Below are 16235 nucleotides of genomic sequence, written 5' to 3'. Positions count from 1 at the left end.
AGATTATTCCAACAATCATACATTGAAAATGACTAGGACTTTCAATGCTTACATTTGCACATTGAAGTCCGGTGGCTCTCAAAAGGAAACTGTTTAACACGATTGTTCTGCCTGTTTGACTCTGTGCTGAGTTTTCTTCAAGAAACAGTGATTTCTGTAATAAACTGAAAGAACACAAGAAGAACATTGCGTTCCTTACAGGTCTTTTCACAAAGTTCAACCAGTTCAACTTGCAGCTGCAGGGGAATGGCACCATCCTGATCACAAGGCGAAATCCACGCTTTCGTCATTCTTGTCAATTTTCCGCCGAACGATTGACACAAGAGAATTTGCTCAATTTCCAAGCTTGGCGGAGACACTGGAAGAAGGGTGCGTGTCTGACGAGGAACTAGAAATATTATACCAACCACCTGAGAGGTTTCCATGCTAATATGAAGACAAGGGTTACTGATATTTTTCTAAACTGGAAATTGTAGACTGCGTACTGTCCCCCGTTCAACACTGAAACAAATGGTAACTTGCCAGTAGCAATTGAAGAAGAGTTTCTGACAATGAAAAGTGACTTTGAAACCAAAAAATTGTTCCAGAAGTCGTACCAGTCATTCTGGGTGAAAACTGTTGTGCAAGACAAATTATCCCTCCCTGTGGGAAACGACCAAGTTGCTGTTCATCGCTTTTCCCACATCATTTCTTGTAGAAAGGGGATTCAGTACAGTGACAAGGTGGCTGACGATCATAGAGCGTGGTGATTTGCCTCTGCTACTACCCAATGTGAAACCTGATGTTGATAGGTTGGTCTCGTGTCACCAGGTCCATCCACCACATTAGGGCAGTGCCAATGACTTTTGTATGTATTATGTGCATGTGCTGCCACTGCTGATGAAACTGATGTTAATTGTAATGATGATGATGATGACGATGATTGTGATGATAACAGACAAAGATCCATGCATACATGTACTTTTTCTTTCTTGTGGTTTCTCATATTTGAATAACTTAATATATATTTTTATGTTCTGCAATGGAGATATTTGATATACAAGCCACAGACCACTTTATTGCAGCACGTTGTAGGGAGAAAACGTTTCATAAAGATAATGCCAATCTGTTTTCACACCAATGATCACTGATTTTCTTGCGATTTTTTTTCTTTATAAAATGTAATATGTGATAATACATGTATTACTTTTATTGGTGTAAATGACCCTGGTCATTTAATACCGACGACAACTAAATGTATAAAATTACAGCATTGTGTTCTCTATGCACTTGCATAATACTGAAGACAAAATGTCTTTTAATATCTCTCGTACCTGTACACGCATAACTTAGATTCTATAAAGTGACCCAAGTAATGTTTCTATTCAGAACCAAATCATTAGAATTTAGGCACGTTCTTTTGTACCCTACTGTTTGAGCTCTCTCTATATTTGTGATTGTATGCATATCGCTATGTCAGATTGATGGGTGGGGAGGAGTAGGGGGCGCTGGGACTCGGCTGGGTGGAAAAAGGGGGCGGTGGGCGAAAAAAGTTTGAAAACCACTGGATTAGACCATTCATTTCTATTCAATCTGATGACTATTTTACGCAAACAGGTTAAATTGGAGCCGGGTTATAGGGATTTTGATGCCTAAAACCTAGATGACAGTATTGGTTGAGGAGGAATAGTCTTCCATAGTGTACTAAAAGTTCATGTACGCAACTGAACACTGGTAATGGTCTAACTTATTTAACTGAAAATCTGATTTTGTCATTTTTGGCGGTTGTTTTCTATGATATATGAGGCATCCTGTTGAAATCAGGCGTTCGTCAAAATAATGAAATCGAATAAAAATCCCCATCATTTTTCTAACGGTTTGGCAACTACTGATTTTTATATTGGAAAGGGGGGGGGGGGGTCGACACTTTTTAGGACCATTAAAAAAATACATTTATGTGTGGATGTTTACTGAAAAACGTTAATTGAAGACACACAATATGTAAATTTTCAGTTTCCAAAGACTCTCAAACTATAGAGGTGATCAAACTTTGGCGGCCATTTTCTCAATATTTTGATCTCTGAAACCAGGCAGCTTCAACTTCCTTTACTCTCACTTAATACTATTTTGAGTTCTATTCAAGATAGATAGAATATAGTGTCTATTTTCAAAGGTAGATAGCCAAATGAACACGTTTTAACATGATACCAATAAATCCACATGCCCAAAACTTGACGAGCGCTTGGTTCTGCCGTATCGTGACACATAATAGTGTTACCCGGACGCTTTTTTAACCTGAGCTCAATGAAGGCTACCTTATCCGCCAAAAGCATTGTCAGCGTCCAATTGACAATGCAAATATACCTAGATTTGAATCACCTTGCAACTCTGTAAAGTTATTTCAGAGGCTGGATCCCCGAATCTAAAGTACGTCTCCGATAGGACCGATCCAGATAGGAGAATGTGTGCACAGTACATTTCCAAGAGACACAAAATTGGACTGAGCTCAGCCTCGAATCCCCAAACCCTCAATCTCACGATTTCGTCGAGCCCGGTAGTGTAACGATCTGCAAATCTGTAAAAAAAAAATAAAATAATAATAATAATAATTTTAAAAGCGTTCTGCAAACCAAGCAGGATTAAAATCTTGATCTCTTCAACTGATGTAAACTATAGGCAGTAGGCAGTTAAGCCGTCAGCTTTGTGCTTGAAACGTTTTGAGTTAAAGTTTAAAAATTAATTCTTGTATGCTTCCTTTGCTTTCAGCAGATATTATTCGACTTCTATTTTTGATACAGTTTATGACCTGGAATCTGCTATAAAAAAAAACTTTTAGTGTTTTAGTTATTATTGATTGTTAAAGGGTACGCTAGCCTTCCAATAATAGAGTAATGAAGTTTTGTCATGCACTGACACGCTTTGTTTTTTGCCAGGACATAATCAGCTGGGGGTGGTGAAGTACTTTGGTTACGTTTTACATTCGTTTATTTTTATTACTTAATTGTAGCCAGAATCTCACAACACACGAAAAGTTACTCAACGGATAACATCCCGGTCTTGACCGACCGACAGTGTTATATGAGTCTCGAAATAGATAAAGAAATGAGTTTTGACAACATGTAAATGTACCAGCTTACACTAAACATCCAAGTATAGATTTGTCATCTCAGAAGAAGTGGGGAAAATCTAGAAATTAAGCTCTGAGGCTAAAGCACAAGAAACAGTCCCTAATGAAATTGGTTTGTCTGATTTCAAGCAGCTCGGTGTGCAATGTACGTACATGTATGTATCACACACACACACACACACACACACACACACACACACACACACACACACACACACACACACACACACACACACACACATACACACACACACACGCGCGCGCGCATGGAATATATATATATATTACCCATAAATAGGGAGCTCTCGTGGCCTTGAGGTTAAGGTATGGGCTTTTCATTCAAAAGTCCCAGGTTCGAATCCGGGAAGCGACCGAAAAAAATTTCTTCTCTAAAATTGTCTCCTTTCACCTCCTTTCCTGCTCTCTAGCACTGTTCTGTCGTCTGCTTTCGTCTCCTCTTTCTGCCTCCACCCCTCATCTCCTTTGCCTCCTCCTCTGGGCTCCTGATTCTTTCTGCAGCGTTTCTACTGATACTCCTTGGCTCCTCCTTACTGCTGTCTTTTAGCCACACCCCAGATCTTCTGGTAGGAAAGATCTACACCTAGCCTTCTCTGACAAGGGCGAAAAATCTCGGAGGACTCGTGTGCAAGTTGCGCACGTTAAAGATCCCTTGGTGGTCTAAAATCGATAAGAATAGGCTTCGGCCGCCACCCAGGCAAAATCCAAAATGTCCTTACTTACTTTACTTTTATCCGCCGTTTATACCATTTTGAGTGTCTTGGGATTTCCCACTTCCTTTTAAACGGCAATCCGACAGTCCAAGTATTGGTATTCTCCACCTTTCCATGAAAGTAATGAGTTCTGGTTCCTTGTCTTTGAGGCCACAGATTTTAAGAGTACAAATCCTTTCTCGTATTCCTTTAACGTTTCCGGATCGTTTTCGGTCTATGTCAGTCCGTTTCTTTCTTCTATTTGTGTTTTTAGCAATAGACAATCCGCTGCCGACTTGCTAGGCCTGTCACAGTTTCACCAGAGCCCACTCACGGCTAGCGTGACGCCTCAGTGGCATAAAACCACACCGTACTTCGATGAACCCAGCAATCCCCTACTTGGTCCAGTTTTTTCTACCAACCGAAAATGTTAGGTGTGTCCCGCGCGCTCATATGACATTATGCAGTTGCGAGCGCCGTAAAACACTAACCAAAAAAATACCCGTAAATCCGTTCTGGAATATTAATAAATTGACCATTTAATCAAGCGAGCATTAAACAAACAACTAATCAGCAAATCCAGAGAAACACACCGACTATTAAATCTTAAGTCCCATTTAAGCCTCTCAATATCCTACAGTTTGTCGATCAACGAACTGTACGTCTAAATGGGGCTTTAGTTTCCGAGCAAAGAGAACAGAAATGTTTTAAAATAGAAACAATGAGTAGAATGAAAACAAAATAAAAAGCGAACAAAAAAAGCACACATTATATTTGACAGTGCTATAGTCTGGACAACACCAATTGGACAACTTGTCGACCTTATTACATAGAAACTAAGAGGTGGATTATCCTGATTTTTTGCATGCGCCTCTGAATTCCAAAAAACCTTTAAAAATCATGATTTTCGTGCATATCCGACAAAATTAAATGTATAGAGGTGTTCTGTAGATAATCATTGGTACTTAATTACAGTCTGAACAGGTATTTTTCATTAGACCAAGAACGGTAGTAAGTGTTAGTTGTTTGGGTTTTTGGGGGTTTTGTTGGGGTTTTTTTTTTTTTAAATCAATTTTCTTTTTTTTTAATGACTGCATGCGCCGCAAGACTGAGTTGTTTTCAGTCCAGTGGTTAGTGGGTGACAGTGAGTTTATTTTGATTGACTCATATGTAGAGTAACATTTCTGTCATATCTTCCGTCATTTGCTATCGCATTTTCATTAATCACCCAGGTCAGATTACTTACAAACCCCAAAAACGTTGCTTAAAACTACTGAACTATTTCACTAAAGAAGTTGATCGAGGTCGTCTCTTTTTTCTATAACAAATCCCGTAAAAAGAACCAGACGTGTATGTGTAAAAGGGCGGGGGGCGACAGCTCTGCCTATGGACCTGGGGGGGGGGGGGGGCAGTGACATTCCCAGTAGAGCTTCAAATATACCACTCTGTTGACCCCCGTTTTGGGGTTTGACCAAACTGTACCCCCCCCCCCCCTGAAATTTCTGGTTTAGCCCCTGCAACGACACTCACGACACTCTGATTTGATTAGCATAGTATTGTGCTTGCTTTAAAAGGTGTGCGGTGTTGAGTTTAATGAGCAATTAATTACTAATCATTATATAGACAGCGCCTCTTTATTTTTGTCGCATTTGCAAGAAAATCGAGACAGTTTAGGTCTTTTAGAATTCAGAGGCGCATGCAAAAAAAATCAGAGAGATTCGCCCTTTAGATTCGGTGTAATGAGGTCGACAAGTTGTCCATTTGGTGTTGTCCGGACTATAAACACAGACGCAAAAAGTTATTAATATGGGAGTGTATCTAGGCTTTCTCAGTTCAGGAACTGAGAAAGCCTAGGAATTTATGAAAGAAAAAGACAGACACAATCACGTCACAAGGAATAACATGGGGTTACAGAAAAGAAATAGACAAAATGGAAACGTTCAGGGAGCTTTTAGGATTTTCCCTTTTACAGACAGAAGGTAAACATTCGTAAAAAGAGTTTAAGATTTAATTTGCCGAGCATTTGACTACGCTAACAATTGATTATGTAATCGTAACACTAATATTGCTATATTTGTTCAGGAAAAGGATTTTTTTTAAATGTCATTTGAAGACTATATCATTTTTCATTCAAATAACTCAGTGTTTGTTTGTTTGTTTGTTTGTTTGTTTGTTTGTTTGTTTGTTTGTTTGTTTGTTTGTTAGTTTGTTTGTTTGTTTGTTTGTTTGTTTGTTTGTTTGTTTGTTTGTTTGTTTGTTAGAGTAAAAAGAAGCACCTCAACACCATAATGGTCATTCAGTGCTGGAAAAAAGTAAGACAGACAGACATGTACAATGGAGAGAAAATAAGGGAGCAGGACCTACCAGAGGCGCTCTCCAACCACGCTTAAATAGCCCAAATCATCACTTATTGCCTCAGGAACACATGCATAAGTCAAAGAGTATAATGTGTTCTTTTATTTTTTAGAGCTTTTTTCACCCAATCTTCTCTACAGCTGTGCTTTGCAAGCCTTGTATCTTCACTGGCACAAGGAGCGCACCTCAGCGAAGAACTCCACAGTAGAGTGAAGAGGTCTAAAGGTTTGTCCTCGTATGTCTTTAATTGACCTCGACCCAAATTTAGAAAGGAGATAGGTGTCTGGGGCGAAATAAAATGAGAAAACTTAATGGACTGTTTTAATCTTGTCTGAAATGTCATTGTTTTACTTTCCCTTGGCACATTTGAGACCATTTAGGATCAAGAGCTATTTTGATCTTGGAAATAATATATGCGTAGAGCTGACAGCTGCAATTCAAATCCCACTTAATACATGTGATGTTATGGCGCTCACAAACTTGATCTTAAAAAGGATTATCTTTTATGGGAGTGTCTAGGTAGACCCCACCAAGACACTTCCATCTTTTATACCATACATGGAGTTGTTTTAGCTTTGTACTTCCGGTGAAATAAAATATAAGCCGATAAGTCATCTCACACTTTCTACCTTCTATGAGGTGAAAGGGTATTTGAATATACAAGCCCCAAGATCTGAAATGCTTTGCCAAGTAGTTTAAGAAAGACAAAATCCTTTGATTCATTCAAAATATTGATAAGATGAATGTTTAGAGAGATTTTATTTTGCTTAGAACCCAATGGTTTATGTAACTGTTGTATTGTATTGTAAAGCCCTCTGAGCCTGTGTACTATAATCGGGGTTGAGCGCTCTATGAATATAATTATTATAGTAATAAGTTGCGTCACGAATTTTTGACCGCATTATACTGCTATTATTATGCTATGACTTTCTCTTCTATTTCTAGAGGTTCGGTCAATGGGGTTCAGATGCCCGTTTCCTCCGAATGAAGGTAACCGTGTTTGTCTAATAGAGATTTTATTAGCTTTTTATTAAGTCAGATTGGCGTCGGTGGTCTAGTGGTTAGGTTGTTTGGCTCGCTGCATCCAAAAGATCGTGGGTTCGAACCCCGTCTAGTGCATGATGTTGTGTCTTTGGGAAAGGCGCTTTATACGTTTTATATTCACTTCACCCAAGTGACAACAGGTGGCTGATTTTAGACAGTAAAAGATCTTGTAAGTTTGTTAGACTGTTCCCGTGGTTTTATTCTCCCCGCTTAATTTAGCAAAATTTGATCATTTTTTGGGGGGCATAATTTCTGATTATTTTCCTTTATCATTCTTTGTTAAAATTAACAGAGTCGCATAATGTTTTTACTTTTGGGCTCAGTTTGCGTAATTTCATATTTTTTTCTTGCATAAAACCACGGGGACATGTTAGATTTTGAGGGCTTAATCAGCTACTTGCACTTTATGTTGCCCTATCTGTAACCGAGGGTGTTTCAAAGTTTTCAAGGGTCTGCGGGAGTAATAATATAGAACTCAGTTCGACTCTCTCTCTCTCTCTCTCTCTCTCTCTCTCTCTCTCTCTCTCTCTCTCTCTCTCTCTCTCTCTCTCTCTCTCTCTCTCTCTCTCTCTCTCGCTCTCTCTCTCTTACTTTCTCTCTATTTCTCTCTCTCTCTCGCCCTCTCTCTCGCTCTCTCTCTCTCTCTCTCTCTCTCTCTATATATATATATATATATATATATATATATATATATATATATATATATATATATATATATAACATCAGTCGGACGAAGAAGAAGCCCATGGGAAGAGTACTTGGGACTCCACAGCGATAAAGATACAGACTGCAACAGCAATGGAGAAATGATACTAAACCTATGCGCTGAGCACGACATGATGATTACGTACACATTTTTCCAACATAGCCAAAGCCAAATCAAGACCTGGTACAAATGGAGTGACCTGAACCATGCTTCACAAATTGATTTCATCCTGATACTCAGAAAACAAACACATACAGACAAAGATTCGAGAGCGGTTCCAAACTACATCATCGACACGGACCATAGACCTGTGATTCTTACTCTCACAACCCACAACGTAAAGCAAACTAAGAAAAACAGGGGAAAAACCACGACTAACCTAAGAAAATTGGAAGAACCAGACATCAAGAAAGCAGTCCAGGATGACATTACCAAAGAGTACTTCAAACTGTCACCTGAGATCAAGGTCATAGAAGACGAATGGCAAATATTCAAAAAATCCCCGTCAGAAATACTAAAAAAATTGTTGTGGCACCAAAAGAATAGGTGGAAACAGGGGCGGACTGGGTCTTAAAACCGGCCCGGGCATTTGTCATCCACACCGGTCGACTAAGGCCTGGTAAAACATGCAAATCCAACATGTTTCTAAGCCTCAATACTATTAGAATTTAAATGTTGCTAGTTAGAGCACAGAAACAAGACGAAAACATACATGTTGTATTTGTGTGTTTTTGGATGTGTGCATAATATATGTGAGCGCGTAATTGTGGGTGTACGTTTTGTATGTATGTACGAATGTATATGTGTATGTATGTGTCTATGTATGTGTGTATGTATGTGTGTATGTGTGTGTATGTGTGAATATGTGTGTATATGAATGTGTATGTGTGTGTATAATATGTGCGTGTGTCTGTGTGTGTGTCTGTGTGTGTGATAAGCAACTTTGTAATATACAACATACATGTTGTACAACCAAATCTAAACAACATTAGCACAAGAACTCAGCCCAGAGTATACTCAAGCTGGAGAGCAGATGCCTGTGAAGTTCTTTGCTTTTGGTGGCCACAGCATCAATGATGTCTTCATTGTCCAGTTTGGTCAAGATCTCCTTTTCCAATGAAATCAGCATAAATGCCTCAAGATGTTCTGGTGTCATTGTGCTTCGGAGACGTGATTTGATTCTCTTCAGGGCAGAAAACGACCGTTCGCATGCAACCTCCGACACAGGCAGGGTTAGTAGTAGCTTGTAAGAAACCCCGATGCCTTTGCAATCTTCGGTGAAGAGGTTCAACTTGAGTAGCACCTTGTAACAGCAGAGAGGGCAAGCTTTTCATGAGATACAAGTAACAGTGGAATTTCAAACATTTTGTGTGCTCAGTTCTGATTCACAGTCAATATCGCTGTCTTTCACCTCATAATGGTCTGCAACTGAATGCTTCAGCGATTTTCATTGTTCTCCAATGCTTTACAATTCTGTTCGCAACCCTTCAGCGATGACATTATCGTCAAATCTCAGCAAATACTTTTGCAACTCTTCACCGAAATTTCTTGGATGAAGAAGGGACAGGTCAGCAAACAAGCTAGGCGGTGCAGATCCTTTAAATCTTTGTTCAATACTGTTAACAAGGGTGTCTACAATTCGATTGTACACTTCAACAAGATATTTCTTCATTGGGTCAGCTGTTGATGTAGCTTCGTATGTTCAGAATTCATCATCCATTCGTCTGCGTCGTCTTTGCCGTTTCAAGGGAAGCGACTCTTCCACGAACGAATCTGACCCGCTCTCCTCCAGTGCATCATTCGCCCACTGAACAAACTTTGCAGCTGCATTTTGAGAAGCTTCGAAGTCCGCCCTGAGGGCCTGCATGTTTGACAGCAACTCCGCCACCATCTTGTATACCATCAAAAGGTCCAATTGCACGGTTTGCAGATACTTAGAAAGGCATTCAAAGGGCTGTAGTACGTGGAAATATTTGCAGATACACTTTCGCTGTGAGAACTGTTTCAAACTTGAGTAGAGCAACAATGTATCCTCTTACTTTAGCTTTAACGACTGCTTGGGTGTTGTCAGCAACAAGTATAACGTTGAGGCTGGTGATCACTTCAACAAACAGAGCTTCGAGTGGATTGTTGAAAGAGCCAAACACCTCCCTCAAGGCAGCATCTTTTGACCCCCATCTGGTCACTCCAATGGTTCCCAAACGCTTCATAGTTGTCGAGTGCCTGCTCCAGATGCCCATCCGCCGATAAGACTCCCGAAAGAATACTGCAATGTCGTTCATCAAAGTAAATAGCGATGCACTGTTCACTACAGCACTTGTGGCCTCCGAAACAACAAGATTCAATACGTGAGCGTGGCACAAAACATGGATCTGCATTGGAGCTTTGTTTGAAAGCAGAGTAATGAAACCTCTAGTGCCCCTGCATGTTTGCTGCACCGTCAGTTGCGTTCCCAACGCATTGTTTTGAGGTCAAGATTCAACCCTTGCATAATTTCCGAAACAATCTGCACAAAAGCTTCGCCGGTAGTTTCTTCGCACTTCACAATGCTCACCAGTCTTTTTTGGATGTTGCCAGTTTTATCTATATATCAAAAGGCAATGAGCACTGGTCCCGAGTTGCTATGTCGTGTGTTGTGACAATTTCTACAGCAAACATGTCTGTTATTTCTTCCGAAATGAAGCAACGGATCTTATCCCGAATAACCGTGATGATAGAATTCATAGTAGTTTTGAATAAAAAAGTAACAAATGAGCCTCTGCCTTTCGAACTGTTTGCCTTCTCATTTTTTGTCTTGCTGCTATGGATTACGCGGGAGAGGTGATCAGCTGTGCATGAATCACATTTGCGTAGCAACGTAACAATTTCCAGGAAAGCACCATGGTCAATTTCTGCATTGTCCAAAGCGTAGGCTGCCTCTTTCGTACTTCTTCTGTAGCTTAGTCCTCTATGGCCTATGAGTTAAACTACATCCACAACTCGATTCATCACTTGCCGTTTCTTTCTGACTTCATCACAGTAGTCCTTCGCCAACACGTGAGAAATGTTTCATTGGTTTTTTTTATCAACCAGGTATGCTGTTGAGAATTGCAGATGCAAAGATGAACGTTCATGCTGTTCAATAGGAGAAAGTACATACCGCCAGTCTTTCATCCCCTCAAGAAATGCGGATGTGTCTGAAGTGGCAGAAAACATCAAGCAGACAGAACAGAGAAGTGCATGGGAGTCTTTGTTGTAAGACAGCCACCATCTGTTAGAACCGTCTTCACGAATGAAACTCTTTGCACCAATCGATTATCTATCTTCTGACATGGATGGTGATTCCAAAACAACAATCTTTCTTCTTCTGTACATGGTTTCTTAAAGTAGTAAATCCTGAAATTTTCACTTCCAGTGGCTTAAAGTTCACTAGGCCAATGTGCAGTCTGTTCTGAGCTAACCAAGGGCAAAGTTTCCCTTTCACTTGTTGGTTTAATTTCTCTCATTTCACCTGATGAATGCCTAGCAACTAATTCATCGCTTTTGTCCACCTCGTCAAGTTCAGTTGCTTCACCTGTTGATAGATCAGCAGCAGCTGCCAATCCACTAATGTCGTCCACTTGGTCAAAATCCGTTGTTTCAATTGCTGTATGTCGTGCGGCATGTGCCACCTTACTCCAGGAGCCCGATTTCATTTTCCCCATACAGTTACGGGCCAGTTTTGTACCTTTGTTTACTGTTGTCACAACATTTTTACGAGTTTGAGAAGAAATCATACATTGACCCAACCAAAGAGTTAACGATCTTAAATTGATAATAAAGCACATATTGTAAAATACTGCTACTCGCCGTTTTGTTTTCGTGAGACCCAGAAACTGGAAAATGTAAGGTTGACTGACAAAAACTGGTTGAAACTCGTGCAGCGAATAAGCGGAAATGGGATGCCTTCCCCTGATTTTAAAAAAACAAAAACATCTTTCTGCACGTAGCACAATAGGCAATAGGTCTACGTCGGCCGCCGGGGTTTCAACCAAGTAGAGATCTAGAGAAAAAAATCGTACGCTTTAGAGCGTTATTTTTTTTTCGAGGTTACATGTAGATTTCTTAAACATTGAAGAAAAAGTCCGCCCTTGGGTGGAAACAAAGGCAGAACTACATGCTGGTGGAATGATGAAACCAAATAAGCAATTAGAACGAAAAAGACGAATTTCAAGAAATGGCAGAAGTCAAAGACCGAAGAAGACTATATAAAATACAGGGAAGCGAGAAGAGAGACCAAAAGAATCATCAAAACTGCTAAAGAAAATGCGTGGAAAATATATGGCGAGAAACTGACCAAAATCTGTAAGGAAATCCCAAGAGAATTTTTTTAAGTGTGAAGAGCATGCGGATAAGGAAAGACCCATACAAGCCGACATTCATTATAAATGATAAAGAGGGAAACGCCATTCTCAGCAAACATGCAGTCAAGAAGAGATGGGAAAATTACTTCCAAGAACTGCTCAACCCAGACGCTTGCCACGGACAACAAGTAGAGTTCCAACCATCCTATGGAAATCAAACAGACCCACCAATACTTCCCAGTGAAATAGAAAAGGCACTCAAGACCAGCCCCAAGAACAAAGCCCCAGGACCAGATGGCATCACAGCGGAAGCCATAAGAGCTTGTGGAAACACCGGTATACTGTGGCTGAGGCGAATTTTCAACAGAGCCTAGGAACAAAGAAAATGCCCAGAAGACTGGCAGAAAGCCAAAGTGGTACCATTATGGGAAAAAATGGCAACAAACGCGACTGCACAACATATAGAGGCATCTCATTGTTAAGCCACTCAGGAAAAATGTAGCCAAAGATACTAGAGCCGCGCATAAGACCTATTGTAGAGAGAAATCTGAACAAAGCTCAGTTTGGATTCTGAAAGGGAAGAGGATTCACGGATGCCGTATTTGCATTACGACAGATGTGCGAGAAAACAATAGAACGCAACAAAGAATCCAACATCGTCTTTATAGACCAAGAGAAGGTTTTTGACAGAGTAAACCATGCAAAACTCTGGAAGACACTCGAAAAGTATGGCATCAGAGGACAATTGTTAGATAATGTCAGAGCTCTATATACCAACAGCAGAAGCTCAGTAAGAACGAAGGAAGGAAATACAGCCTGGTTCAAAGTAAGATCTGGAGTACGACAGGGATGCGTTCTATTTCCCCTCCTGTTTATAATATATATGGACACAATAACGCAAGAAGCAAACCAAAGCCCAGAAAGCCTAAATGTATTTCTGTTCGCAGACGACCAAAGTCTAATTCATCATGACCAACAAAGCCTCAAAAATCACACTACCGAACTCAACAACACCTGTGAGAAATTCAACGTGAAAATAAGCACATCAAAAACAGAAGTTATGAAAGTGAACTGAAACCATAGTCCCCTGAACATCCATGTCACTAGTAAACAACTGAAACAGGTGAAAGAGTTTAAATATCTTGGCAGCACTTTTTCTGAAAACGGGTCCATAGACAGAAAAATAGAAATGCGAACTCAAAAAGCCAACGCTGTCACCTACCAGCTCACACCCCTTCTATCTCATCCAAACATCTCCATGGACACAAAGAGACAGCTTATCACCTGAATAGTCATACCAACATTACGTTATCAGTGCCAGACCTGGACCTTAAGCAAAACCCATGAAAGCAAAATCACCGCATTCGAAATGAAATGTCTCCGCAAAACCCTTAACATCACAAGACGAGACAGGCAGAGAAATTAAGAAGTAAGAGCAGCTATCGGCACTGAGTCTTGCCTGCGTTACATAGAAAGACAGAGGATAAAATGGTTTGGCCACCTGTTACGCATGTCACCTGACCAGCCAGCCTTGAGAGCCTACAACACCAAGCACTCAGGCTATAAAGGAAGAGGAAGGCCACGCAAAGGGTGGATCGAGGGTGTCAAGGAAACCCTAAGAAAACATAACATCACAACTGAAAGAGCTGCGGAGCTGGCCTACCATAGAAAACTGCATCTCCCCCAAGGAGTTTAGAACTTTTAATCTCCTTGATCTCCCCTCGACGCTTAACGGCAACAGAGGATGAAAAAGCAAAAGTAAAAGCAAAGTAAGTATATTTAACATGACATATTATGGAATTTGGTAAACGATTATGTTATAGTTTGACTATTAATTCTCGATGAAACAGTGTGAAAATTGGAAAATTGCAATTCAAATTTCCGTATGAGAACCTCTCAAAGACAGAGGCGATGGTCTACTTGTTCTTTTAATTTTGGAAGAAGAAGTCCAGCAGACCCATCTCTTGTAACTGAACAAGAAAGAATTAAATCACGGATTCGTCCATATTTACTTTTTTTTATCGCACCACCGACAGCAATTGACCTAGTGTAATAACCAGGCCAAATAATAATATGATATGCTGGACATCAGGTGCAAAAATTGGTAGAGACCTAGATAATTTGATATCTCTGTACAAAACCAATGTTCTAAAAAGGTGGAAACAATACATGTACTACGTGGGCATGCCGCATATCCACCAGTTAACACAGAAAGAATGAGAGAGAGAGAGAGAGAGAGAGAGAGAGAGAGAGAGAGAGAGAGAGAGAGAGAGAGAGAGAGAGAGGTGAAATATGATTGGGGCCAAACACGCATTTGGGAGAGTAGTGAGAGAGAATAACACGCAGAGATAGCTACAGATTGACAGGCAGACAGACAGACAGACAGACAGACAGACAGACAGACAGACAGACAGACAGACAGACAGACAGACAGACAGACAGACAGACAAACAGACAGACAGACAGACAGACAGGCAGACAGGCAGACAGACAGACAGACAGACAGACAGACAGACAGACAGACAGACAGACAGACAGACAGGCAGACAGGCAGACAGGCAGACAGACAGACAGACAGACAGACAGACAAACAAACAGACAGACAGACAGACAGATAGAAATGAAGATAGGAGAGGAGTGAAGTAATTGTTTTTCATTACAGAAGTATTTCAGTGTTGCCACCAAAACAGTTGGAGGGTGGAGGATTATTTCAAAAATACAAAAGGAAAACAGCAGCAACAACAATAACACCAGTAAGACAATAACAGCAGCAGCAACAACAATAACACTAGTAAGACAATAACAGCAGCAGCAACCAACTATCATTTTCTTTTCTCAGACGGCAGTTATCCAGATGCCTGTTATGACGTCATGGACCAGAAGTGTAACTGTTTACTTGACGATATGGTGCTCACCATGTTTCAGTGTGGGAAGTACGGAATAATTCATTAACATTGATTGGGGGTTGGGGGGGGGGGTGTTGTAAGTATTTTACGGCGCTCGCAACTGCATAGGATCATATGAGCGCGCGGGACACATTAAACATTTTCATTTGGTGGGAAATTTTGAATCTTACCCGGGTGGCCGCCGAAGCCTACTGTTATCGATGTTGGACCACCAAGGGATCTTTAACTAGCACAACTTGCACATGGTACCTCAGAGATTTTTTTTGCCCTTATCCGAGAAGGCAAAGTGTAGACCGTACCTACCATAAGATCAGGGGTGTGGCTGAAAGACAGCAGTAAGAAGGAGCCGAGGAATAGCAGTAGGAAGGCTGCCGAAAGAGTCAGAAGCCCAGAGGAGGGGGAAAGGGAGGTGAGGGGGTGAAGACAGAAATAGGAGACAAAAGCAGACGTCAGATGTAAAAGGAGAAGATTTTAGAGAAGAAAGTTTTCCGTCGCTGTCCAGGTTCGAACACGGGACCATTAAATGAGAGGCGAACACCTTAACCTCTAGGCCACGAGAGCCCCCTAATATTGATCAGTTTGAGATTCCAGATTATTAGCCTCTTTATCTCTATTCAATACGAGTGTTATCGTCTTTTATTTCAATTGTATTTACTTTCTGTCATAATTTTCTATTTTTCAGTTTGGACTTTCGTTGACCAAAGAGCTATACTGACTCAAACAAGTTTTTTCAGATTTCTTTCTTCGATATTATATAAAAGTTAAGACATTTTTTATCCATAAGTTTGTAGACAGTGGACTTAAAGCTTAGTATGCCACACGGAAGGCCAAGACTCGATTTCAAGTCGAGACCAAAATGATTTTGTTTTCGTTCTTCTTGGAATAATTCCTTTTTACTTGCGTTCAGACGGGAAACCTAAATAAAGTGTTTTGCATTTGAATGACCCACATCCTATTTATTAGGACGGTTAACTCCAAAAACCCCTTGTTGTGGTGAGTCGTCCAAATTAGTATAAAAATGCATTGTTGAAATTGTCAAGTTTTTTTTTCTATTATCGCATCATTGTATTCTCCCTCCACCACCCC

General features: G+C 40.5%; 1 protein-coding gene across 1 annotated transcript in view; it reads left to right on the top strand.

Annotated features, from left to right (window-relative positions):
* The first annotated feature begins 6316 nt into the window (after window positions 1–6316).
* LOC101861642 overlaps window positions 6317–16235 on the top strand; it is a 16308-nt gene continuing 6389 nt past the window's right edge. Inside the window, exons 1-3 of the mRNA XM_005091891.3 lie at window positions 6317–6396; window positions 7117–7161; window positions 15083–15176. Coding sequence (XP_005091948.2) covers window positions 7128–7161; window positions 15083–15176 — 128 coding nt within the window. The 5' untranslated portion in view covers window positions 6317–6396; window positions 7117–7127. The remainder of the gene's footprint in view (window positions 6397–7116; window positions 7162–15082; window positions 15177–16235) is intronic.

Source organism: Aplysia californica, unplaced genomic scaffold (assembly GCF_000002075.1).
Source record: "Aplysia californica isolate F4 #8 unplaced genomic scaffold, AplCal3.0 scaffold00037, whole genome shotgun sequence".
Taxonomy (NCBI): Eukaryota; Metazoa; Mollusca; class Gastropoda; order Aplysiida; family Aplysiidae; genus Aplysia; species Aplysia californica.
The sequence above is the reverse complement of the archived record's forward strand: the minus strand, read 5'-3'. Positions and strand labels throughout refer to the sequence as shown.